This window comes from Cibotium barometz, chromosome 53 (genome assembly GCF_041138505.1).
Source record: "Cibotium barometz isolate CiBa-2024 chromosome 53, ASM4113850v1, whole genome shotgun sequence".
NCBI classification, from domain to species: domain Eukaryota; kingdom Viridiplantae; phylum Streptophyta; class Polypodiopsida; order Cyatheales; family Cibotiaceae; genus Cibotium; species Cibotium barometz.
The window spans coordinates 35,330,125-35,355,332 of record NC_141098.1 but is presented as its reverse complement, the minus strand read 5'-3'; the positions used below and the strand labels follow the sequence as shown (position 1 = coordinate 35,355,332).

General features: G+C 46.4%; 2 protein-coding genes across 3 annotated transcripts in view; both read left to right on the top strand.

The window, feature by feature from the left end:
• The window catches only part of PDE312 (Nucleic acid-binding, OB-fold-like protein), a 102,844-nt gene that overhangs the window by 11,188 nt on the left and 66,448 nt on the right, over positions 1-25,208 (top strand). For both annotated transcript variants that reach the window (XM_086788938.1, XM_086788939.1), the window contains exons 7-8: positions 20,524-20,593; positions 20,684-20,779. In XM_086788938.1, the coding sequence (XP_086645064.1) occupies positions 20,524-20,593; positions 20,684-20,779 (166 nt within the window). The remainder of the gene's footprint in view (positions 1-20,523; positions 20,594-20,683; positions 20,780-25,208) is intronic.
• On the top strand, positions 10,978-12,232 carry LOC147608565 (uncharacterized). Its single transcript, XM_086789043.1, has 3 exons — positions 10,978-11,600; positions 11,738-11,821; positions 11,917-12,232. The coding sequence occupies exons 1-3, from the start codon at positions 10,978-10,980 to the stop codon at positions 12,230-12,232; spliced, it is 1,023 nt and encodes a 340-aa protein (XP_086645169.1).

Sequence of the window (25,208 nt, the reverse complement as noted above, 5' to 3'; positions counted from 1 at the left end):
ATCAGCTGTGCCTTTTCCATGAATAGAGGCATGCGAGTGTTCACTCATCCTTTTTGTCATGTTGACCAACAAATATAGTGCAAACTTCTTGGTGTCCGGGAGTTGCCCCTCTCTTTGGAAGAGTAAGGAAACATGGCTCTGATACCATTGTAGCAAACTGGAAGCGTAAACCAAGAGTATTTGCACTTAAACTTTGTAATTAACCATTGAATTCAGCATAAGCATCGAAACATCATTTCACAAATATACATAAGAAGATTTGCTTCTTTCCATCATGAAACATTTACACAACATTAGGGACCAAAAGATAGGTTGTCCCCCCCCCCCCTTCTTAAATTGGCATTTTCATTATCATTAAGGAGTGAAATACATCAAGCATCATCCTTGGGCAGCCCAAGGCCCAGCCTTGTCAAACTACCATTTCTTTCCACAATGCAAGTAAAGACAGTAGCAAACGATATCTCCCATATGATTGGCACCCCTCAGCCCTCCATCATTGTGAGAGCACCATAAGGTTCCATCCCCATGTGAACACTGTCACTATTTGGGCATTCTTTGCGTTTTAGGCTTATGGACGAGTTCCATAAGATGGACTGGCATAGTCGAGGACTTGTTGTCAACACCAAGAGCTAGTAGGTTGGTTAGGTAGGCTGGGGATATTGATCCGCGCCCATATCCAGACTATGGTACCATGGGTTACTAGCTAAATGAAATGGGAAACTGTTCCATGGTGCATTCTTGCATTGCATCTATGCGTGTAAGGTTTTGAACCTGTTTTTGCATGAATTGTTTTCTTGGTGTGTGTAGTTTATGAGTTGGGGACGTCCTCTTGTGACTGTGCGAGTGAAACTATCTTTTGACCTCGCTTGTGGGATGTAGACAGGTGGTAAGTATACTACTTTACTCTATGTTGTTCATGTTATGAGCAAATGGTAAATTTTTTTGTTTTACATGTCCACACTTCATTAAAGTTCGGGCGGACAATTCATAAAGAGGTTGGACGAGTTTTCACTTCCGGTCGGCTAGGCACATATTCACGCGTCCTTTTCAGCATGTTATGAGCTTTGGACGGCCTCCCACATGTCAAGAGAAGGGAGTGTTTGGATGGGTGGCCCAATAGGCATTATAGTCACAAAAAACGTTTCGAGGTTTCAAAGGTTTCGAAGGTTTTTTTTCGAAAGGTTTCGTCCGTCGCTAAAAAAAAGCGCAGGTTTCAAGAATTAATATACATATACATATACCTATACATACATACATACATATACATATGTATATATACATACATATGCATACGTTTCGAAGTTTTGAATGGATGAATCTAGTGCAACGAAAGATTGGTTAAATATACATATTTATATATTTATATATACATACATATACATACGTTTCAAAGGTTTCGAATGGATGAATCCAGTGCAACGAAGAGCAAGCTGTGGGTCATTAGCAGGTAGTTCTCTAAGTGTTTTTTAGTGGGACGAGAATCATTAGTTCAGGGTATGTATGTAGCCTAGGGGAGTTACATAACGACGTGATTTTTTTTCAGTTTTGAGGTTGGACATGATTTTCTTTTAGTTTTGAGGTTTTTCAGACCAAGGGGAGTTGCACGTGGACATGATTTTCCCTTGCGACTACCTATTGGCAAGTTCCAGGGACATGTTTGGATCAAGAGGGCAACGTCAAAAAACCTCAAAAACCTTTGAAAAAAAGCGAAACCTAAAATTTGGTCAAGACTCAAAACTGCCGTACTGAAGAGGGCATCGAGGGTTTTTGAAACTGTTTCGAAGTTTCGAGGTTTCAAAAGTTAGAAACGATTTTTTTGTGTGACTATGATGGGCACTCTCCACTCATCCTTTACATGTTGGGAAAGCTTATCTTCTCTCTCCTCTCTCTAGAAGTGGGTGCCAACCATATGGGGGCTTCTCTTTTCATTTTTGGACACACACTTATGGGAAAGCTGATTTTCTTATTTTCCACGATTCCCATAGCCATGAAAGCTTGAGAAAACCCTTATTTCAACCGGGAGTGAAAATGGATCCCTGGAAGCGTGGACATCAACCATACGATGGTTGTACTCAAAGGCAAGAAGCGAATTGCGTTAAGTGCTCCTTGAAGCTGTCTTTCACTTACTCAAGATCTGAATACTAGTTATTATGGTCCTATGTCTCGGTCTTGGCACACACAATGTTTGTGTATGGCTGCCAATGGAGCATAGTTGCATTTGATTAGCTATGAGGGATCGAGGAGTAAGATTGTGAAATCAAATGGAAGCTATGGAAGCAATCAACCGCATCAACAACCATGTTTGCAGTGCTACTTTCATTTGCATGAATCGCTATGGACAGTTTGGCATGTGAATGCCCGTGAAGCTTGTAAGAGGAACCTTGATAATATAATCTATTACAAGGGGGGTCGGCCCTTTCCGGCCCTAGTGCAGTGTGCAAGTGATTTCAATTTTCAGTTTTGTTAAGCTTCATTTTGTGGTGATGTAACTTTCGGGGTGCCCTAGGGTTTCGCAAAACACTTGACCATTAATGCAATTAAACACTGAAATCGACCACAATCGTAACACATATCCATCATCACTTTGCATAAAACATAAAAGTTGAACAAAGTGTCCGCAAATGCTGAAAGTGGAGCTTGCACATGTGACACCGCATAGAAGCCGGAATGCGTCGACCCCTCCTCCCCTTGGAGTATTTAATTATCCAAGGAGAATAATATCATGTACAAGCTTTGAGGCATAGTCACAGGGGATGGAAGGGATGTCTGCTTGGAACGCGGGGACGCCAAATCGGGACGGAACAGCGACGGGGACGGACGGACGTCCCCCACGACGCGCCACTCAGGGGACGGGGACGCCGGTGGGGGGACGGCAGAGAGCCGTTGCGTTTTTTTCTGGCCGTTTTTTTGCCGTTGCGCTTGCCGTTTTTGGCCATTGCGCTTGCCGTTTCTAGCCGTTTATGGCTGTTGGCTTGGCCTTGGGCCTTGGCCCATGAGCCTTGAGTCTTTGAGGCTTGGCCCTCTCTCTCTCTCTTGCCCTTGAGGCTTTCCTCTCTCTCTCTCTCTCTCTCTTGCCTATCTATATAAGAACAAGCCTCTACAAGGCTACAAGCACACACAACTCTCAAGGCTCAAGCTTTCAAGCTTCTTCTAGCTTCCAACTTCCAAGTTCCAAGCCTCTAGGCTCTCACACAAGGCCCGCGGGCCGCCGCCCTACTATCTAGATTCTCTCTCTCTCTCTCTCTCTCTCTCTCTCTCTCTCACCTCTCCCTCAAGCCTCTTGAGTCTTCCAACTTTCAAGTCTCTAGGCTCTAGGCCTCTCTCTCTCTCTCTCTCTCTCTCTCTCTCTCTCTCTCTCTCACCTCTCCCTCAACTTTCAAGCCTCTTGAGTCTTCCAACTTCCAAGCCTCTAGGCCTCTCTCTCTCTCTCTCATTCCTCAAGGCTCAAGAGTCAAGCCATCTTCAACCATGGCATCCTCCTCACGTGCCGGGGCTTCTCGTAGAAGGACAATGGGATGGACATGGTGGGAGGAGGTTATTGACTCATTTGAGTCCGTCCATGTATTCTGCCTCCTTAAGGCTTAGTCCTGACTCCTGACTCTTGAGTCATGACTCAAAAGCTTACCATTTTAGTGTAAATTTGTGCTCATTTTGATGTACTTCCAAAGTAGAATAAGTGTAGAGTAGAAAAATAAAAAAAAAAGTATTTTTTGAGTGCCGTTCCCTCCCCCGTCCCCGTTCCCTACTTATGGCCGTCCCCCGTCCCGTCCCTGTCACCGTTCCCCGTCCCTTGTGACTATGCTTTGAGGGCCTTACTCTCCCCACGGGAGATGTTGGATTATCCATATATAAATGCCATAACACATCCCAACACGAGGCAACCATAAAATTCAGTTGGAACAGAGGCTGAAGAAATGTCGAGCCAACAATATAATCCATATATCTCCGTGTGGGTACCCCAAAAACCATGGGTCTTCATGTAATAGAGTTGGTACAATAGGTTCAGCTCTCCATTCAGCCAGTACATCAAGTACAATAGTTGGTACAACAGGTACAATAGTTGGTACAACAAGTACAATGGTTGGTACAATAGGTACATTGGTTGGTACAATCGGTACAATGGTTGGTACAATAGGTACATCAAGTACAAGGGCTAGTGCAGCAAGAACAATGGTCGGTATAGCAGGTACATCAAGTACAAGGGTTGGTACAACAAGTACAATGGCTAGAAGTCATAATAAAATGATTAAATACCCTTGCCTTAAGTATTTCGTCGCGATGGAAGCCTCCAAAACTGATCCCAACAGCCATTCTTCTTCATGGGCAGCTTTCAAGAGAGAGAAAGAGAGTAGCCATCATTAGGGCAGCTTGTAACGGTGGTAGAGGCTAGTGTGCAACAAGAGAGCCTCCTTCAAATGAAGAGAGAGGGCTCCAATTTATAGATTTGGGCCTCCCATGAGCTAAAAGGGCAAGAGAAGGCTATAATGACAAGTGTGAGGCCACTTGTGTCACTTTTCCACTTTCTTGCCACATGTCCTAATCTAAGAGATGGGTTCACCCATAACCTTTATCTCTAAAAATATCCCAACTGGTAGCCCATTTGTCATAGGTACTTTGGCAACTCTTGGTAACTGCTCAATTCCAGATGTCATGACACGAATAGAATTTCCATTGGAGTCGGGCCAAAAAGAGCAACACTCCTAAATTTTAGGAGTGTGATACTTTGTATGCTAGGATAATCCCCCGTTCCCAAAGCTTGTTCTTTCCAAATATTTGGACGTCCTGGAGTCCACCAGACCCCTCTTATACTGGGAAATGTCTAGGTTGGTGACATCTTCCTGGCCTTTTTAAACAGTTGACCGTAAGTGTGATAGCTCCCTTGCGGGAAAGCAAGATTGTTCTCATCCAAAAGGATGAGACCGGATCTAGTCATACTAGAGTCCTCAAATGAAGCCACAACTTTATCCTGATTAAAGCATGTCCCATCAAGTCGGCGAGACGAGAGAGTCTTATAAATCCAATATAACTGAAAGAATCCAAGTCCCAAATAAGTGGACGAGACTAAATAAGTCTCCATAATACCAATATCAAAATCATGTCCCAAAATAAATGGGCGAGACAAAATAGTCCCATAAGTCCAGATCATAATTATGTTTCTCTGGCCATATTCCAAATCAAATCCCCAGTGATGTCAAATGCATGCTCATCTCCATTGGGTTCCATGCCAACAAGGTGTCAGTCCACATGACCCTTGGCATAGACATAAGTCCCTTGCCAACTAGGCGTCATGTCCACTCTACCACTTGCACTCCGTGTTGGTGCTCTAACCACACACCTTGGAGGAGAGGTGGGCTTAAGTGTGTAACATAAGATAAGAATCAGTCAAAGGCATAGATATCCTGGTGCTCCATAGGCATTTTGGCCACCAATAGTTTTACAGGCATTTCGGCCCACCAATAGATATGCTTGATCCATGAGTTCCATAAGTCCAATACATCCCAAATAAAGGAAGCCAAAAACATAATCCATCCCAATAAAGGGAGCCATAAACAATGTTTCCCTGAAACCATCAACAACACACTGTTCTCCTTGTAGAGGCATACAAGGGTTAGTGAACATCAAAAGCACTTCATAATAAGTAGCAAAAGCACCACCTTTGTAAACTCAAAGTATACTTAGCTTTTATTTTTCCGATTCAATCTTGTGATATGAGAGTTATGAACCCACCATGCCAACCAAAAAGATATTTCCCCATATCGGTTGCCTTCGAGCCTGATAATAAGATCCATAAATTAGGCATAAATGGCTAATTCCATATAGAAGAGAATACAGGCAATAAAGCCAATTCCATGATTCCAAAATGGATTTTGAAAATTCATAAATCAGATTGTCTTTCGCACATGCCTTGATGCATGATTGCTCCCATAAGTGGATAGGCCAGGTGTATTTTAACTACACGAGTAGCCAGTGTTGATACCCCAACAGAATCGTCTTCACACAAGAGTGTGAAAGAGCCAATGCTTTGATACCAATGTAACTTCCGGGGTGCCCCGGGGTTTCGCAAAACACTTGACCATTAATGCAATCAAACACTGAAATCGGCCACAGCCTTAACACATATCCATCATCACTTTGCATAAAACATAAAAGCTGGACAAAACATCCACAAATACAAAAAGTGGAGCTTGCACTCGTGACACTGCATAGAGGCCGGAATGGGCCGACCCCCCCTTGGAGTATTTAACTACCCAAGGAAAATAATATCATGTACAATCTTTGAGGGCCTTGCTCTCCCTACAAGAGAGGCCACTGGATTATCCGTATGCAAATGCCATAACACAGCCCAACACGAGGCAACCATAAAATTCAGCCGGAACACAAGCTGAATAAATGCCAAGCCAACAATGTAATCCATATACCTCCGCGTGGGTACTGATTCTTCCCGAAAAACCACTGGTCTTCATGTAATAGAGTTGGTACAACAGGTTCAGCTCTCCATTCAGCTGGTACAGCAAGTACAATAGCTGGTGCAGTAGGTACAAAGGTTGGTATAGCAAGGCTTTCCAGTGAGACAGCTTGTCTGCCGGGACTCCGCAGGGAGTACTTACACCTCTTGCCACAGATTGGGAAGGCCTTAGGGACGTACATGGAGTCACCTCGCACGGCAGCCTCGGTGGTTGCCAAGGCAGCGGGCCTTCCTTCTGTGAGAGTTCTTGTTTCAGACCCGGCTCAGCTACCGGCGGAGATACAGCTTCCCACCTTGGCAGGTGAATGGCTGGCTCAGATGGTGGAATACTTTGGCCTCCCGAACCAGTGCTTCATTTGCCGCCGCCAGGTAGGACATCTAGGCGCACTCAGAGGCAAGCTCAGCGACGGGCCCAGCAGAAGCAGACAGGCTAGAGCGACACCAGAGGAGGCTTCTGGCCCACAGCAGAGGTCGGGGGGCACTGACTCGGAGATGACAGATACCCCGATGGCTGGGCAGGAGTTCTCAGGCCAGCCAGGCGACCCAGAGACAGCACGGGCTCATCCTGATTGGCAGAGAGTTACTCGGCGCCGTCATCCTACTGTTGAGAGAGAGACAGCTATCCCACGAGGATGGTAGGCCGTGCAGTAGCAGTGGGTTCCCACAGGGAACCGATTTAATGTCCTTCAGGAGGAGCCGACTGGGGACTCCTTGAAGGGTGCGTCGACTTGTCATCCCCGCAGAGAGAGCCGTAGGAGGAGCCTACAGGTCTGGGCAGCCATTCATCCTCTTCACCCTCTGCCACCACCATTTCGTCTTCTTCCTCCCGCCCACATTCTCCCCCTTCCTCTACTGACCCGCATCCCTCGCCTGCTTCTGCCCCTTCACCTGACCTTCATCCACCTCCTTTCTCCCCTCCAGTTGTTCCTTGCACCACGCCCACGGTTACCCCTCCCCCTGGCCGGGCTCCCACACCTCCTGGCAGCTCGACGGTCTTTACAGAGCTCCTTCTTGTTGGCAAGCAGAGTTGCGCAGGAGGGTAGCTCCTCTCCTCGTCCCTCAGTGGTGATCAGTACTTCCCCCATGGCTGCTATTCCATCTGGATTAGCTTCTTTTGACTATCACTTGCGGGGCGAGAGGTTTGGGTATGAGTTCACTAGACACTTTGGTGAGCTTGATGACAGCAAGTTGGCTACTCGTCTGAGGGTGCATGTAGCGATTCTTGCCTCACGGGACAAGAGCCATTGACTCAGCAGTGGCCTTCTCCTTCCCACTTTGTGGCAGTTCATAGACAGATTGGACTATATCAGCTGCTATGCGATTCATGCGTGCACAGATCATTGAATTTTCACACCATCTTGGAGAGTTGGAGTGCACGGAACTGCTTGCTTACTTCTGGGATTGGCTAAGTTTATGGTGGTGCCAGGCTCACTAGAGGCCACTGAGCAACATATTGTCATGTATTTGATTGTGGTCTCCAGGATGACTCCAGGCTATGTATATGTACATGAGGATGAGGTTCCACATGATCTTGCGAAAGAGGTGGCCACTGAGACCTGGAGTTGCTTGAGATAGGCCTTGAGAGGCCGCTTTTCAGGATTTAGGGGACGTTTGGACTTGGATTTCTCTCCGTCCAAACCTATCTCCAAGATTGCTCCGCTAGCGGCTGTGGCCGCTTCCTGGTTCTCGCAGTCCCCATGAGGATAATCTCATGGAATGTACAGGGGCTTGGAGGCTCCAATTTTATGCGCTACCGTGGGCGTTTGTGCCAGGAGATGATGCGTTGCTGCCTAACTGGTGGTCCAGTGGATGTTCTTATGTTGCAGGAACATCATTTGTCAGAGAGCCGCATTTGGCGTTGTGGTCATCTTATGCATAGACACTCTGAGGTGTTTTGGTCAGCATCGTTTGGATCCTCTGGTATTCAGGGGGGAGTATGTATGTCTATTGCGGATACTTGGCGGGCTGCCATCATTGACAGAGGCATTATTATTCCTAGCAGAGCACAGTGGATGATTTTTCAGTGGGGAGAGATTAGGCTTGGTCTCCCTAACCTGTATGCCCCGAATCATGAGAGTGCTCGTGCAAAGTTTTGGACACAGATTGATGTTGCTTTGCCTCGAGCTGATGAGTGGTGTATTGGGGTTGACTTCAACATGATTGAAGCACCTGAGGACAGATGTGGTGGTAGCCAGACCACTGTTCATGGCACAGAGCTTGCAGCATGGGAGAGATTATGTATGACATTGAGGGTTGTTGATGTATGGCATTCTAAGGGCTTTGCACGGGAGCGAGGTTGTCTCCTCTTTTCTCGTTCAGATTGGCGGATTGGCAGCACAAACCTCTCTCGGATTGACAGGATGTATGCTATGTGGGGATTCTTGCTGGTACTTGTATGTTAGATCATGCGCTAGTTTTGTTGGTTCTCTCTGAGGGGGATAGGAGATTCTCCCAGTCGATGCGTATCCCAGAGAATGTACAGATTGATGAGAACTCTACTGAGCGGATTGAGCAAATTTGGATTTGGACTCAGTCGGAGTCGGAATCGCGGGCACAGTCAGTGTCGATGGGCCCTTGAGCAGATTAGTGCCCTTCTCAGAGAGGAGACGAGCCGAAGATTGGCGCATACTAGAGACGCTAAGCGCCGGCTACACAGGAGTGTTGCCTCCCTTCAGAGATTGATTGAGCGTCATCCTGATAGTGAGTGGGCGGGGACACAGTTGGCTCAGGTGGCATAGCAGGAGCTTTGCGAGACGACAGAGGAGCGCAAGCATGATTTTCTGTTTCATAGACAGGAGGCTCAGTGGACTCAGGTAGGGGACCGCGTGACTGGGGAGTTCTTTTCGATTACTGGACCTCGACACTCTAGAGCAGGAGTGCGACGGCTCCGTAGGGCCGATGGTACTATGGCCACGGAGCCTGAAGAGATGCGAGAGATTGCTATGCAGTTCTGCCGTGAGTTATTGATAGAGGCGGCTCCTTCACCGACTTGCATGGAGAGCCGAGAGCAGGTTTTGAGATATGTTCGTAGGACAGTGAGACTGATGATATGCGCTTGCAGCTATTGGCCCCTTTTTCATGCAGGGAGTTACATGAGGCTTTGTGCTCTTTGGCATAAAGACAGCTGTCCAGGAGAGGATGGTCTTCTTCCCTCTTTTTTCTTGCGATATTGGGATCTTTTGAAGGAGGGGCTGAGACTTGCCTTCCAAGAGATGATGGACAGTGGTATGATGCTTGAGGCCCTATCTGAGGGATTGATTTGTCTTATTCCCAAGGAGGGAGGAAACGCCGAGGAGATTAGACAGTGGCGGGCGGCCGATCACGATCTTGAACTCTGCCTACAAAATTATTGCTAAGGCCTTGAGTTTGAGATTGTAGCCTATGCTGCTGGACAGCCTCATCCACCCTACCTAGACTGGTTTTGTAAAGGGCCGTAGCATCCTTGACAATATCTTTACTTTTTGGGAGGCTGTTTCACTTGCTCGTATGAGGGAAGAGCCCTTGGCAGTGCTATTGCTTGATTTTGAGAAAGCCTATGATTGTGTGGATTGGGCTTTTCTTGAGACCACTATGCTTCGGATGGGTCTCCCTAAGGCTTGGATCAGGGGTGTGGCTACACTTTATAGATCCGCTCATAGCCAGGTCTTGTTGGGCTGGGGAGCGTGGGGAATGCTTCTCCCTTTCTTGTTCGGTCCGACAGGGCTGCCCTCTAGCGCCCACGCTCTTCCTCTTCTTTGCTGAGGCGATGAGCTCCTACTTGACTGCGCAGGATACAAGCCTATAGAGCCTCCGTCTCCCGATGAGGGAAGAGGAGTTACTGTATACAGAGTTCGCAGATGATACAGTAGTTTACTTGCATGGCCATGCACCCAATTTGACTCGTTTTCAGGATGCTTTAGAGCAGTTTTGTCATGCCTCTGGTGCCAAGATTAATTGGCACAAATCATGTGGCTTTTGGGTCAACAGAGACGAGGTACCGCCGTGGCGACCTAGCGTGTAGTCTCAGTGGATTCCCCCTGGCACGGCGGTGCGGTATTTGGGATGCCATGTCGGAATTTATTTGACACACAAGCAGCAGATTGCTCCTTTACTTTTGAGCATTTAGCGGAAGCTCCTTTTCTGGAGCTCTACGAGACTTTCTTTGGCTGGACAGGTGGTAGTGTGGCGAATCAGGTGCTTTTGACCACCATATGGTACATTACTTCCTCCTGGATATTTTCAGGCTCATGTATCAGCCAGGTTCAGCGCCGCCTGATCACAGGAATTTTCTGTGGCCTAGGAGAAACGGAGGGCCGGCCAGGGCCAAAGTTGCTTGGCCAGTTATCACTTTGCCGACAGTACAGTGGACCCAGCTTGCCAGAGCCGAGCGCTTTTGGGCAAGCTTATTGTTCAAGGACTCTTACCTGGCGGCGCTGAGCCTTGGAAGGAGCTCCTCTTACACAAACTTGGTAGATGCACTCCAGCTAACAGGAGGCCCGTGGCAAGCAGAGGCCCGATGGATTTTCACAGAGATGCGTAGAGTTGGTTTCCCGCGGAGGACTGAGGACAGATTTGCATGCAATTTGTTGAGGACATGGGAGCAGCTACACCTTGCTGTGATCCAGATTCCTCCCTCTTGCACTGAGGAGATCATGAGACAGCCCCTGGTTTGGAATCCACAGATTCGGACAGATAGAGGCTACATGGTTGGATCCAGACCGCATGTCTCTTGGGGAGCTTTGACTGCCGGACCTGCTCGGTGCCTTGGTGATTGGACACAGTTTTGGCAGCTTCCTGAGGAGCATCAGAGTTTGAGGCTTGCAGGTTTGAGGGGTGTTCCGCATATGATTAGTGATATTGAGACAGTAGTGCCAGAGACTTTGGCTACAGCCCAGGATCAGACTCCACCCACCTGGATGGGGGCATTCACGCGTTTGGAGATACTCATTGCAGTGAGAGGCTGTTCTAGGGATTGCACATTGTTCTTTGAGGTGGGTGAGGGTGGACGACTTCACAGAGTCATGACTGAGTCGGAGCTTGTGGTTGACTGCATCTTTCAGCGGATCCGAGTAGTAGGAGCTTGTGGCAGACTTTGGCATGTTGACCTAGACCCGGAGGCCATCATCGTTGACTCTGAGTGGCAGCTTTGGGCATGGTAGGCCTTGGCAACTGAACCGTTTACAGTGGGACCCAAGAGAGTGGCAGTGGAGAGACCCTTTTGCCTCGGCACAGAGAGACCGCCCACGCAGTTCTTTCAGTATTCGGCATGGCTTGGCAAACATATTTTGCTAGGTCAGTGCGACATGCCAGTCCAGCTGCTGTTGCAGAGCATTGGCGGTGTGAGGGCATTTCAGCAGAGTTCCTGATTGCATTTTGGTAGCGCATTTGGAGTAGTAGACAGCCCAGGCATACGGTTAGCTTTCAGTGTGGCTGGTTGCTCATAGAGCCATTGCTGTGGGCACTTGGCTCAGTTTAGGTGGCAGACCACCAGATTGCTCCGGCTGTGGACACACACAGGAGACACAGAGGCACTGCCTCTGGGATTGCACTCTTGCACAGCAGATCTGGCGACGGATTTTGCGATTATACAGCCACCTTGGGGGTGACCAGATCTTTACATGGGGTGCTGTGGGTTGGAGCACTCTGTCAGGACCCACGCTTGGATATGAGACGACAGCAGATAGTCTTGCTCTTCAGGCTCACGAGGTCACCTTCTTCCACTTCAGGTTCCAGACTTCAGCATTGCTTTATGGTCGGGAGAGGGCGATCCTCGCTGGAGCTCATTAGCAGCCTGGCACTTTGGTTTGTATGGCGCGCACGCTGCAGACGCATCTTTGAGGAGAGGGTCATTCCACCAGCTGAGACTGTTCGGGACTTTTCGCTGGAGCTTATCCACACACTTCGAGGTCAGTTTGACAGACTTCAAGGGACTTCAGACTCCATGATCCTTCGCAGGCTTGCCTTCCTTCGACTATGGAAGAGCGGTCCGTTCTTTAGTGAGCAGCAGGGCACTGTGCGCTGGAGCTATAGGCCACCTGTGTGGTTATTCCCCCCTCCACCTCACACTTGAGATAGCTTCAGAGAGTCTGGGTGTGTGAGTTGGAGAGCCTCCCTCTGTCTATACTGTGATCCCGCCTGATCGGGAGTTTGTATCCCCACAGGGGAGTTCTGTTGATAACTAATGGAAGGATCTTTTTGTGGAAAAAAAATAAATGGGCAAAGTGATAGAGAAGACGAAGCTGTTGTCAAAGGTTTGGAAGCAGGATTCCTAGATTGATATTTTTCAAATCCTAGAGTAATAGGAATCTACCCCACTCTCTCTCTCTCTCTCTCTCTCTATTTTCTATTTATTTAAAACAAAACAAAATACATTTCTTTTAAAATGAAACAAAGAACATCTCTTTTAAATAAAAACAAAACTCTCTCAAAATGTTATATAATATACAATATAAGCACATAATCCTTGTTAAACCTAACATGCTACCTTGCACACAAGAAAGAGAGAGAAGAGAAGAGAGACACATGCAAGGGTCAAGTCAGGAGAGTTGCACTTAGCCAACCCTAATGAGGGTTAACTCCTCAATGTGAAGCCGTTAGGGGCTCACTCCACCTCTTCTTGTATCACCCAAGAAGAGATTCAATGGGGCTAGGTAGAGGGCAAGAAGGAGGGAGCTATGGAGAGCTCAACCTTCACTTCATGCCACAAGCATGCAAAAGGGACTTGTTAGAGAGCAAAGAGAGGGTAGAAAAGGAGAGCGATTAGAGAATTACCATCCCTACATGCATGCACCAACAATCAAACATGCAAGCAAGCAAAAACACAAGCTAACATACATCCACCAGCTCAAATGAGAGGGAGAGAGAAGAGGCAAGCTCAAATGAGACTAATGGGATTGTCCTTTTTCATATTCCATAAAATGACTTATATACAGTAACTTATAATTACAATGACCGGCCACCCATTTACAATTGGGGCCCCAAAATTAGTCTTCCTAGTCTTTCTAGCTCTATGAACAACTATTCCTCTCATGACCGGCATTACACAAGTCGTAAGCTCGGTCATCCCATGTCTCTTTTACAATAATCACTTTGCGTGGTTATAAAAGATGGATTACAATAAATGTAGCCACGCTAAAGGTAATGTTAACCAGAGTGGTTAACATACCCCCTCCCTAATGCAGGTCCGCCCTCGGAGCTGGCTGGATCTATCAGTAGTAGATCGAGTATGTTCGGATGAAGTCGCAGCGCAAGGTTGGAGTAGGAGGGGCTCGATGGTAGACTTTGTAGCTGGTTCTAAAGGTCGTCTCCATCATGTCTTCAAATGTTTGCAGGTGCCAGGCAAGCATCCACATGGTTCGCTCGTAATAATAACCAAAAATCTGTCTGAGGGTTCAGCCTTTGTTGATGTCGAAGGCCAAACCTTGTGCGCCTTCATTGTAGTGGTCCCAATCTAGAAATGACTCCAACAATGTAATGATCAAGTTGGAAAAGTGGATCATCTCGCGATCATGGCTGGGTATGGGACTTGAGTTCGAACATGATGGGGCGAGCACAGCGCAGGAGGGCAGTGGTATCCTCCGCGCTCCTTGGGTGGGTGTTCTCGCCCCGCCATTGTCGATGCTTTGCCTCAAGGTACGGGTGCATGACATGGATGTCCATGTGGTCTGTTATATGCGAGTGATGGGCGCTACCTAGAGATGTTGACCGATCAGGATGGCGATTGCTTGCTCAAAATCTGTGCGATCGAGGGGGTCCCGCTAGTTTGAGAGGGTTGAGCATAGGGTCGACCTCCTTGCGTGTCGACTGCAGTAGCAGAATCTCGCCCGCTTTGAGGTTTGGTTGGGAGGGTTGTTGTGTCGGCAGCGACGAGGGGTGGTCAATGTGGAGGCTCTTGTGGTAGCACGATTTGCATCGAAGTGGGGTGGGGTTTTGTTGAGGTTGACTGGATGTCGTGGAATGAGGTGTGCATTCCCAGCTATAATGATAAAAAGGGTGGTGAGGGGGGTGGTGTGGGAAAATGAATGGGAGGTGAAGAAGTTTGGTAGGGGAAGAGTGGTAGGGCGGATGTACCAGAGGGTGGTGGTGGTTGGGTGCTAGTACTTGGGTGAGAAGAACCGGGTAGTGGAGGGGGAGGTGGGGGAGATGAGGATCGGGGGTGGTGGTGGTGGGAGGCTGCCATTGGCCGTTGCCTCCATCGTGGTCATCGGGGGTGGGAGCACCTTCTATTGTGTCAGCTGGGCTATGTAGAAATTTGGGGGGAAGAGTGGTAGGGCGGATGTGCCAGAGGGTGGTGGTGGTTGGGTGCTAGTACTTGGGTGAGAAGAATCAGGTTGTGGAGGGGGAGGTGGGGGAGATGAGGATCGGAGGGGTGGTGGTGGGAGGCTACCATGGCCGTCGCCTCCATCGTGGTCATTGGGGGAGGGAGCACCTTCTGTTGTGCTGTGGGATTAGAAAAAGGCCTCAGCGACTTCTGCGTCCTCCTCGGAGGTGTGTTCCATGGGGAAGGCGACATGGGAATCGTCGAACAGGCAGATGCCAATGGCGGCCATCACCTCCATTTACTCATGGCACTTGTGGTATAGAATGAGGAGACCCGCAACAGAGTAAGGGGGAAGGGCATTGGTGCGGAGGGAGAGGTAAGCCTCGTTCACTACATGCCATCCCCTACCATGTAGATAGTACAAAGCATCGTCCGTCCTCTTGGAGGGGTAGGGGTATGGGCATGGAACGGATAGGTCTATAACCTCAGTAGATTCAGATGGGAAGCCGAAATGGAGAAGGTGACTCTAGCTTAACAAGATGGCTTGGAGAGGGTGGGGAGGGAGCTCGTAGAAGTCATGGGGGTGGTTGAAGGAGATGAGGCCCTGAAAACAAAATTGGGGGATGAGGGTGATGCTGGCAATAGGGAGCTTGGTGAGGAGGTATATGTAAGTTTGGTGGGAGAGGGGCTCATCCAAATATACATTGTATTGGAGGATGGAGGTTGAGTCGGATGCTCCTGTAATGGAGGTCGATGAGCTGGAATGGGCTTTGTGGGGGGAGAGCAAGTATGGGTAGGTCCGTGTGGCTGTCTTCATAAGGGTGTCAACTTTCCTATCCATGGTGCTTGAGGAGGGAGAAGAGGGGGTGGAGGGTGGCTATGCTGCTCTAGCTTTGGCTTCTATGAGGTGCTCCTCCATCTAGTGGATGGTGTCTTCTGAGATCTCCTAGTATCTCTAGAAATCCACCTTGGTTTGCGCAAGGGCCTCCTCTGCTACTTTTGCTCGATCTTGGGCTTCGTGGGCAAGGGTCTCTATGATAGAAAGTTCGTGGTGTGCCCGCCTGCCGAGCATCTTCATATGGGGGGCCTGTTGGAGCTGCTGGAGGTCTATGATCCAGTGGGCATGCCCGAGCTGCGGCATCTATTCATCAAACTTGCCCTAGAGATGGAGGTTATATACATTAACTTGGTAGAGATCTTCAGATAATTGTCTCTCCTGTGCCTTGGCTAGCAACATCTCCTGCTGCGAAACTGCAGCCACCTCATGTTGACGGTAGATACAATTCATCATTTGTGTGATCAATTCTTTGGCCATATGTGAAAAACTTAGGGAAAAGTTAAGCACGTCGCCATGGGCTCCATGGGCTCTCTCGACGTAGGCTTGCCTGGATCAGACACTGACTGATCGTGCCCAGCGAAGAGTGTGTAGTGTATTCTTCTGTGATGCATTAGGTTAGGATGGTCTAGCCTTTGTGAAAGATGGGAAATCTGTAAAGTGGTCTTGGGGTGGTGTCTCATAGAGGTTTTTATGGAAGAAATCTTGCTTTTACTTCTCATCCTCCTCTACGGCCTTTCTGCTTGTTTCCTTACTTTCCAACTCCTCCTGTGTGTAGGGCATGGACTAGGTGGTGGGGGTACCGACTCTTTGTTCTTGGGTTCCTGGTGGTGCCTCTTAGCTGGTGGGGAGTGGGGTGAGGACTATGGAAAGGGCAGAGATGAGATCACCGTGTCAGGGCCATTGAGCTGAATGGCACGGGGTAATTCCTCCTCCCACCCAACCACATGATAAAGTGCTTTGGTAAGTAATGTGGCCATTGCCAGCTTCCCCTGTGGGTTAGAGCAGACTGTATGGAGCTCTTTATATAGATACTCAGCCCAATTTACCATCTGCCCTTGGTGCATGTTGAGAGATGTAATCACGGTGTTGTGTGTATGTGGGAAAGCACCCTAGAAGTGCAAGATATTGTGGGAAGATAAGAATGCCACATGTGATATTGTATGGTGTGTGAGTGTTGACCAAAAGAGTGGAAAAGGAAGTGCCACATGGATGATGATGTGTAAAGTGGGATAACGCAAGAAGGCCTATATCATTGTATGGTTCATTGGCAATAGAGATCTTGTGTCGAGTGTGCAATCTCTCTCTCTCTCTCTCTCTCTCTCTCTCTCTTTCTCTCTCATGGAGTTTTTAGTGTGGTATAACCCACCTTAGTCTTATGCTTAATGTTGTGTCTATCAGTATGATCAATCCCATATTAGGATTGTTAACATGGTATCAGAGCAAGAATGGGCTCTTGGTCATGGTGAATATTTATGTATAGTTTTCTTGGTTATGTGTTTATTTGATTAAGCATTATTTTTCTGTTTATTATAAAAAATTTATGCACACTCATATTGGTTGGTACAGCAAGTACAATGGCTGGTGCAGCACATATAGTGGTTGGTATAATTGGTACAGTGGTTGGTATAGTAGGTACAACAAGTACAAGAGGTACAACAAGTACAAGGGTTGGTATAGCAGGAACAATGGCTGGTACATCAGGTACATCAAGTACAAAGGCCGTTACAACAAGTACAGTGGCTAGAAGTCATAATAAAATGATTAAACACCCTTGCCTTTAGTATTTCGTCGCAATGGAAGCCTCCAAAACAGCCCCCGACAGCTGGTATTCTTCATGGGCAGCCTTCAAGAGAGAGAGAAAGAGAGTAACCATCATTAGGGCAGCCTTCATGTCCTCATTGTGCAGCAAGAGAGCCTCCTTCAAATGAAGAGAGAGGGCTCCAATTTATAGATTTGGGCCTCCCATGAGCTAAAATGGCAAGAGAAGGCTATAATGACAAGTGTGAGGCCACTTGTCTCACTTTGATCTACTTTCTTGCCACATGTCCTAATCTAAGAGATGGGTTCTCCCATAACCTTTATCTCTAAAAATATCCCAACCGGTAGCCCATTTGTCATAGGTACTTTGGCAACTTTTGGTAACTGCTCAATTCCAAACGTAATGACACGAACATAATTTCCATTGGAGTCGGGCCAAAAATAGCAACTCTCCTAATTTTTAGGAGTGTGATGCTTTGTATTCTAGGATAATCCCCCATTCCCAAAGCTTGTTCTTTCCGAATATTTGGACGTCCTGGAGTCCACCAGACCCCTTTTATACTAGGAAATGTCTAGGATGTTATAGGTGCCATTTTCAACTTGTTTAATTGTGTTAATTGCTTAAGTGTAAGGTAAGATTGTGCTCAACCCTGAACTTGGGAGTCTCAATCACGCATGAATCCGTCAAATTGAAACGCTCAACCAGTTTTAAATTCATTCATAGCCTTGTTCCTAGCAAAGGCTCGAGTGAAGCTTCACACTTGTGAACATTCTTGTGAATGGCCTCTTGCACTTGTGACTTGAGCATATCAACTTACATTTCATTTGCCCAAAGAACTCTCACAGCTGAGAGTAGAATCATTGTTTTGCCTTCATCGTGTACCTGAAACACATTAAATTGATTGCAAGGTGAAAGTTTTGATTCTTACCAATATTTCAGTAGTGAATCCTTAAGATTTAAGAGCTGTTGTTGTCATGTGCAAGACATCTGCAAGCTAATTCCCAAGACTAATCCTTGAAGGGCAACAAGATAAAGAACCAGTCTTTGGAGCTACAACAAATAGGCATGCGCAGGAAGACTTTGGAATCACCCAGGAAACTTTTGGCCAGCATTTATGGAGGCATATCTTTGTCAGCCCCAACAAGTGGGGGATTTGTCTAGGGGACCTGCATGATAGTGTTCCTCTCTCTGTGGGCAACACACATAGTAAAAAAGATGCCGAACAACAGCTGAAAACAGCCAATAATGGGCTGTAAAACAATTTTCTAGTAGCTATGGAGATAGCAAAATTGCTCCCCATCAAGAGTAGGATGAAGATAATTGATTGTAGTAGCTTGTAGAGGAGAGCAAGCCATAGCTCTAGGGTTTTCAACACTTCAAACAAGTTTTCCCTTCATAAGATATGAGCAAAAACTCTCAAAATCAGTTTTCTTAGTCAAGAAAAAGAGAAATACGTTTTTTTTCTTGATTCTAGAGAGAGAAGAGAGAATATGAAGTGGTGGCCACATGGGGTGATCTAGTGTGGGAAGCAGTGCCATGTGTCTCGAATCGGTCCCCTGAGTCATAAGGTGGTTTCCTATGCCCAAAGCCCAAATTTTGGGGATTTTGAGTTTTGTCCGCCTAGGAAGGTGGACATTTGGTGTCTACTCGGACAAAACTTTGTCTGCCCAAAAATTTTATAGGAGCACTCTAGCTCCCTCTGTTTGTTTTCCTTTTCTTGGTCCTCAAAGGTGTTGAAGTGTTGTGTGTGCGAGTGTTTGTTTCGCACCGCCCTTTGGTTTCGTCCGAAGGCCGAGGCCGGTTTACACAGCCTCTTAGTTTGAGGGGCCTAGCCTCTAGGAATCAGAATTGAGATCATATTCTGTGTAGTATCATGTATGACATATGTCTACAGTCTTATGATTTCGGATTTATCCATGATCCATGTCCCTTTCATCTATGTTCATTGTTTAATTATTTTATTTGATATTTGCATTTGCCATTGTCACTTGTGACTTGTAAGTTGTAAGTTGTGCAAAATCGAAATTAAAGGTTGTATAGTATTAGTAAGTACTTTAATGTTCATTGATGAATCTTCAAACTTCATATTTCAAAATTCTATAAGTAAACTATAAATTTTGTATACATATATATCGGAGGCAGTGTTCACTATGTTTGGAATCTTTTCAGCATGTTTTCCAAATGTACTAAACGTATCGTTTACTACGTTTGGAACCACCTTGGTGCCATCTTCGTAAACCTCCCATTTGTTCTAAGGGGGGTTTTCTTAGATATTTATGATAGTACTACAGTGGGGCCATGTATCGATGCGATAGTTACTTTTGTCCCACCGGGCTTTTCCACATGGCCATCTAGGTTTAAACGGACACTTTAGGGTTTGCTATAGCCTAATATATAAGCAACCACATCCATTGTTTACGGTTGCTGCTCATTTGTACTTTTGCCTTTGTACTTGCAGAGAGCTTCCTTTGAGCTAGCCGTTCTCTGTCACACTCTATACCCTTGTGTTCTTCTCATTGAGCATTTTGTGTGTGTGAGTTCAGCTCCATTGTGAAATAACAAACCCCCCAAACCCCACCTACCCCCCCCCTCCCCCGTCCCCCCGGCCCTCCCCTTCTCTTCTTCCCTTTTCCCCCGGGCCCGATTGTATGAGGGATTCTTCCCCAGATTTTCTCCATCTTATTTGAGAGTTTTGAGCTTGTACATGTAGCCTATGGTTGTTTCATCGTAACTAATAGAAGGATCTTTTCTATGGGGAAAAAAGAAGTAAGGTGGCCTCCATCTTATTTGAGAGTTCTGAGCTTGTACTTGTAGCCTATGGCTGTTTGATTGTAACTAATAGAAAAATCTTTTCTCCGGAAAAAAGAAGGTGGCCTTACGATCCCACTCACTCTCGTGAATAATTAAGAAAAAGGGATTTAAAGAATCTGCACGAGAAGTTGATGGTGGAGTGGGTCTGTTGTTATTTTCAAAATCTTGGACTCTTGTTTATGTGGAGGTAGAAGAAGTTGAAACATCAATCAAAAAAGGTGAATATGAGAGGATTTCAAGTTTGTTAGAGTGCCATTAAATCAAGGTTGTTTGGTTATGATCTAGGGCCACTTTCATTATGTACAGCTTGTATGACTGATATAATGATGTTGTGTTTGAGCTACAGCAGTGCATAATGCTGATGTAGGAGGAGATGCTCATCTTTGTGTCTTTGGGCATCTGTTTTTCAGATTTAACAAATTCAAGCATCCACCTATCTTTGTGAGAGATGGTGAAGAGACTAACATGGATTTAGTAACGGTAAGATCATTTCAGTTAATTTTTATCAAACTGATTTTCTAGCTTATCAAGCTTTCGGTCTCCTGACAACAATGTGGTGGGCTGTTGCAGAGAGAAGTGGGTAGACCTTTCTGGCCAAGAAGGAGACCTGACCCTGAGGAAGGGGCGGAGGAGGTACCGAAGTTTAATCATCCGTTTTCTTTCAAGGTAATGCTCTTTGTATGTTGCCAACTCAGTCCATGATGCCTTCACTATTTTTTTGCAAATTTTTTCTCCTGGTTTTCACCATAAAACTCTTAAAACATTCATTACACAAATGAGCGAAATTCAAACCGAGAGCTGGAGCTCCCCAATTAGCAGTCTGCACCCCTCTCGATCGAGCTCTCTGCAGCAACTAACACCCCCCCTCCCCCCCCCTCCCCCCAAAACCAACTCCAAGCATCCTGCTACCTGCCCTCACCTTCTCGGTGCCATCCTTTGCATCTGCTTGTGTTTTGAGAGCAGCCAATGGCTGCCCCCCTTTGGAGGACTCTATGGCAATCGCTCCATCCTCGGCCAAGGCCGCCCTCAATTGTCTTTTTTTCGAAGCAGGCTGCCCTGCTTTGGAGGACTCCATGGCAATTGCTCCACCATCCCTGGCCAAGGCCCGCCCTTGATTGTCTTTTTTTCGAAGCAGGCTGCCCTCCTTTGGAGGACACCATGGCAATTGCTCCACCATCCCTGGTCAAGGCCTTCTTGAATTGTTTTTTCGAAGCAGGCCTACATCTCCTAGCTACTTCTATTACAGGACCACCACCTTGGGCAGCAACCTCCTGCATGCTGCACTCCTTGTGAACAAGGATAAAGAGAATGTGGGGGAGAGGGAGAGCTTCAAACCCTAGCAAGCAAACACACACACACACACAAAAGAGAGAGCAAGACACAAGAGAGAGATGGATAGTTGAATTTTCTTCTATCTTCTTCTTCTCTACTCAACCAACATAACATAAAGATAAGAGTACACACTATATTGGTTAGTACTCAACTACTACAACATACAAGGGTGGGTCCATAATGTGAACCCGACTAAATGCGCTGGCGCTATAACTATGCCAGTCTCTAGTAATCCAAAATGGCTGTCACACAGCCTGTCATCCCACTGGCCACATATCACCCATAATCTCACCACCCATGCCAGTGGTGTAGATGCGGAAGCTATCATCCAGGTGGGTCATCAATGTCCATAGCACTAGTTGAGCTCAATATCTCAACACTCCTCCTCGAGCTCAACTCCACTACACTCCAAGTAAGCTCCTAAACCTGTGGAGCGTCTCTGTGCCCGATGCCTTCATGAAGATGTCAGCTACCTGATCCTTTGTGCTGACATATACCAGATCTACATCTCCTGCTAGAACCTTCTCCCTCACAAAGTGATAATGCACCTCAATGTGCTTCGTTCTAGCATGATATATTGGGTTACTGGCCAACTGTATGCTGCTCATGCTGTCACAATATATGACAACTGCTCTATCCACGGGCTCTCCCATGTCACCAAGTAGCTTCGGAAACCAAGCTATCTCACAAGCTGCAGCATCCCTGTACTCTGCCTGTGTACTCGACCAGGCAATTGTTGGCTGCTTCTTACTGGTCCAACTCACAACAGCACTTCCAAATGAGAACAGGTAGATCTCCTGTCTGCAATACTACTAGCCGAATCAACATCTGTGTACCCATGCAACTGTATCTCTGTATCAGTCTCGTAGAAAAGTCCATGATCAACTATGGACTTTATGTACCTGAGGATCCGTCTAGCTGCATCCAAGTGTGGCTTCCTAGGGGCCTGCATAAACTGACTCACAAGTCCAACAACATAGCTTAAGTCTGGCCTTGTAATGGTCATGTAGATCAAACTACCCACTATGCGCCTGTATGTAGTGGGGTCCTCCAAAAGCTCACCTGTATTTGCAGAAAGCTTTGTGTTCTGCTTCAATGGCACTGAAATAGGCTTATAGCCTGTCATACCATACTTGGACAACATGTCCAAGCCATACTGCCTCTGCAATAGCAAAATGCCATGAGGTGATCTCACCACCTCTATGCCCAAGAAATACCGCAGCTCACCCAAATCCTTCATCTCAAACTTTTGCTTCAAAAGCATCTTGACATCATGTATGTCTGCATCACTATCACCAGTGATAATCAAGTCATCCACATAGATGACTAATAGCATGATCCCTTTGTCTGTCTTTTTCACAAATAGTGAAAAATCTGCATTGGATATCTGAAATCCAATGGTCACAAGATACTCCCCGATCTTGTTTGACCATGCTCTGGGTGCCTGCTTCAAGCCATACAAGGCTTTGTGTAACCTGCACACAAAATCTGGATGTGCATCACTCTCATAACCCGATGGCTGCATCATGTACACTTCTTCTTGCAAATCACCATGCAAGAAAGCATTCTTTATATCCATTTGATGTAAAGACCAATCCTTCGCTGCAGCCATAGCAATGATAGCTCTCACGGTTGCCATTCTTGGAACCGGGCTGAATGTCTCCTCATAGTCTATGCTATAAGTTTGCGCATAGCCCTTGGCAACCAATCTTGCCTTATACCTGCTCACTAAACCATCAGCATTGTGCTTGACTTTATACATCCACTTACATCCAATTGCCTTCTTTTCCTTAGGTAAAGGCACTAACTCCCATGTTGCATTTGCATCCAATGCTGCCATCTCCTCATCCATGGCATCTTCTCATTTCTTATTTCCAATTGCCTGCTCAAAGCAAGTGGGCTGAACCTCCTGTATTGCTTTTACCATGTAAGCATAATGATGGGCTGTATATCCATCATATCTCAACCTGTCAACAAGGTATCTAACTCTCGTAGACCTGCGTACACTTGGATCACTGCCAGGTGTCCTCAAAGCAGTCTTGGTTCTCCTTACACCTAACCATAGACAGAATGCCAAGCTCCTCATCAAGGCTTTGCTCAGAGCCACTAGAGTCACCATCCACATATGAGTGATCTGCTGACAGATCAAGCACAAAAGGTTGATCTACCTTTTCCTTCCCTTTCCGTGGTACATGTGTACCTGCATCATTCCTCAACCTACCTGACCATGGGCTGACATTGGATCCGTTGCTCGAGGACTCCCTAGGTCCACTCAGCACCTGTGATTGCTGCTCTACATGTGGTGCAACATCAGCACTTCTTACACGTGCATCTTTTGTTGCCTTCACTACTTGTGCATACCAGCTACTCATCTCATCGAAGACAACATCTTTGCTTACTCGCATCTCACGAGTGGCAGGGTCATAGCATCTATAACCTTTTGCTCCATAGCATAACCAGTGAAGATACATTTCTCTACCTTTGAATCCAACTTTGTTCTCACTTCATCAAGAACATGTACATATGCAATACACCCAAACACTTTCAAGTGAGACACATCCGGTCTTATGCCTATGAACTTCTGTTCAAGAGTCATACCGTGAACAACTGCAGTGGGTGTCCTGTTCATAATGTACACAGCAATTGCTACTGCTTCTGCCCAAAAGTAACGTGGCATATTCTTTTCAGCCATCAAGGCACGTGCCACATTTGCAATGTGCTTGTTTTTTCTTTCTGCAACACCATTCTGTTGTGGAGTGTACGTGCACGTAAACTGCGTCTTGATTCTCTGCTTTCTCAGGAAATCGCTGAACTCATTGGAGAAATATTCTCTCCCACCATCTGATCTTAGGCATTTTATTTACATGCCCTTTTTCTTCTCGACCAAGGCTTTAAATCTCTGAAAGTGAGCAAACACCTCACTTTTCTCCTTCATGAAATAAACCCACATCTTCCTAGTGTGGTCATCAATGAATGTAACATAGTACGTGCAACCTGTAATTGTTGCAGTCTTGGTCGGTCTCCATACATCTGAATGTATGACATCCAATGGCCTTGCATTGATATGCTTTTCATGTGGGAAAGCATGTTTGGCCTGCTTACCAAATTGGCATGCTTCACATATCTCATGCATACTGTCAACCTTAAACTTCGGCAAACTTGCAACAATATTTTAGGCCTGCATAGACTTCAGTCGCTGTACATTCACCTGACCAATGCGCTTGTGTCATATGTCAATATCTGCAATGACACCTGTTCCATGCGCAAACATGGCTGCCTTTATCTCAGGCATGTTCACATACAAAGTAAACATCCTGCCATTTCTGTTACCCTTTGCAACTTGAAGTCTTTCACAAAACATCCTTGAGGATTAAACCTCACTTGTAGACCCTGCTCAACTATCTGTCCAATTGAAACCAGGTTCTTTGTAATATTCAGAACATCAAGTATATTAGCCAAGTACTTCATTTTACTATCCTGCATAGACAATGGCACTTTATCAACATGTGCAATGGGATGAGCAGTATCATCACCTGTTTCTACATAACCTGGTTTTTTCATTTTTTGCATATCTCTAAACCACTCAGCATGACTGGTCATGTGGTTAGAGGCGCTAGAATCCACATACTATATATCTTGAGATCGTGACACATCCCCTTTAATGGAACTAAGCATGTGCTGCATCACAAACATGTGCTCACTTCTGTCATTATCACCTCCATGTTTACTAGATGATGCATAGTTTCCTTGCTGCAACTTCCCA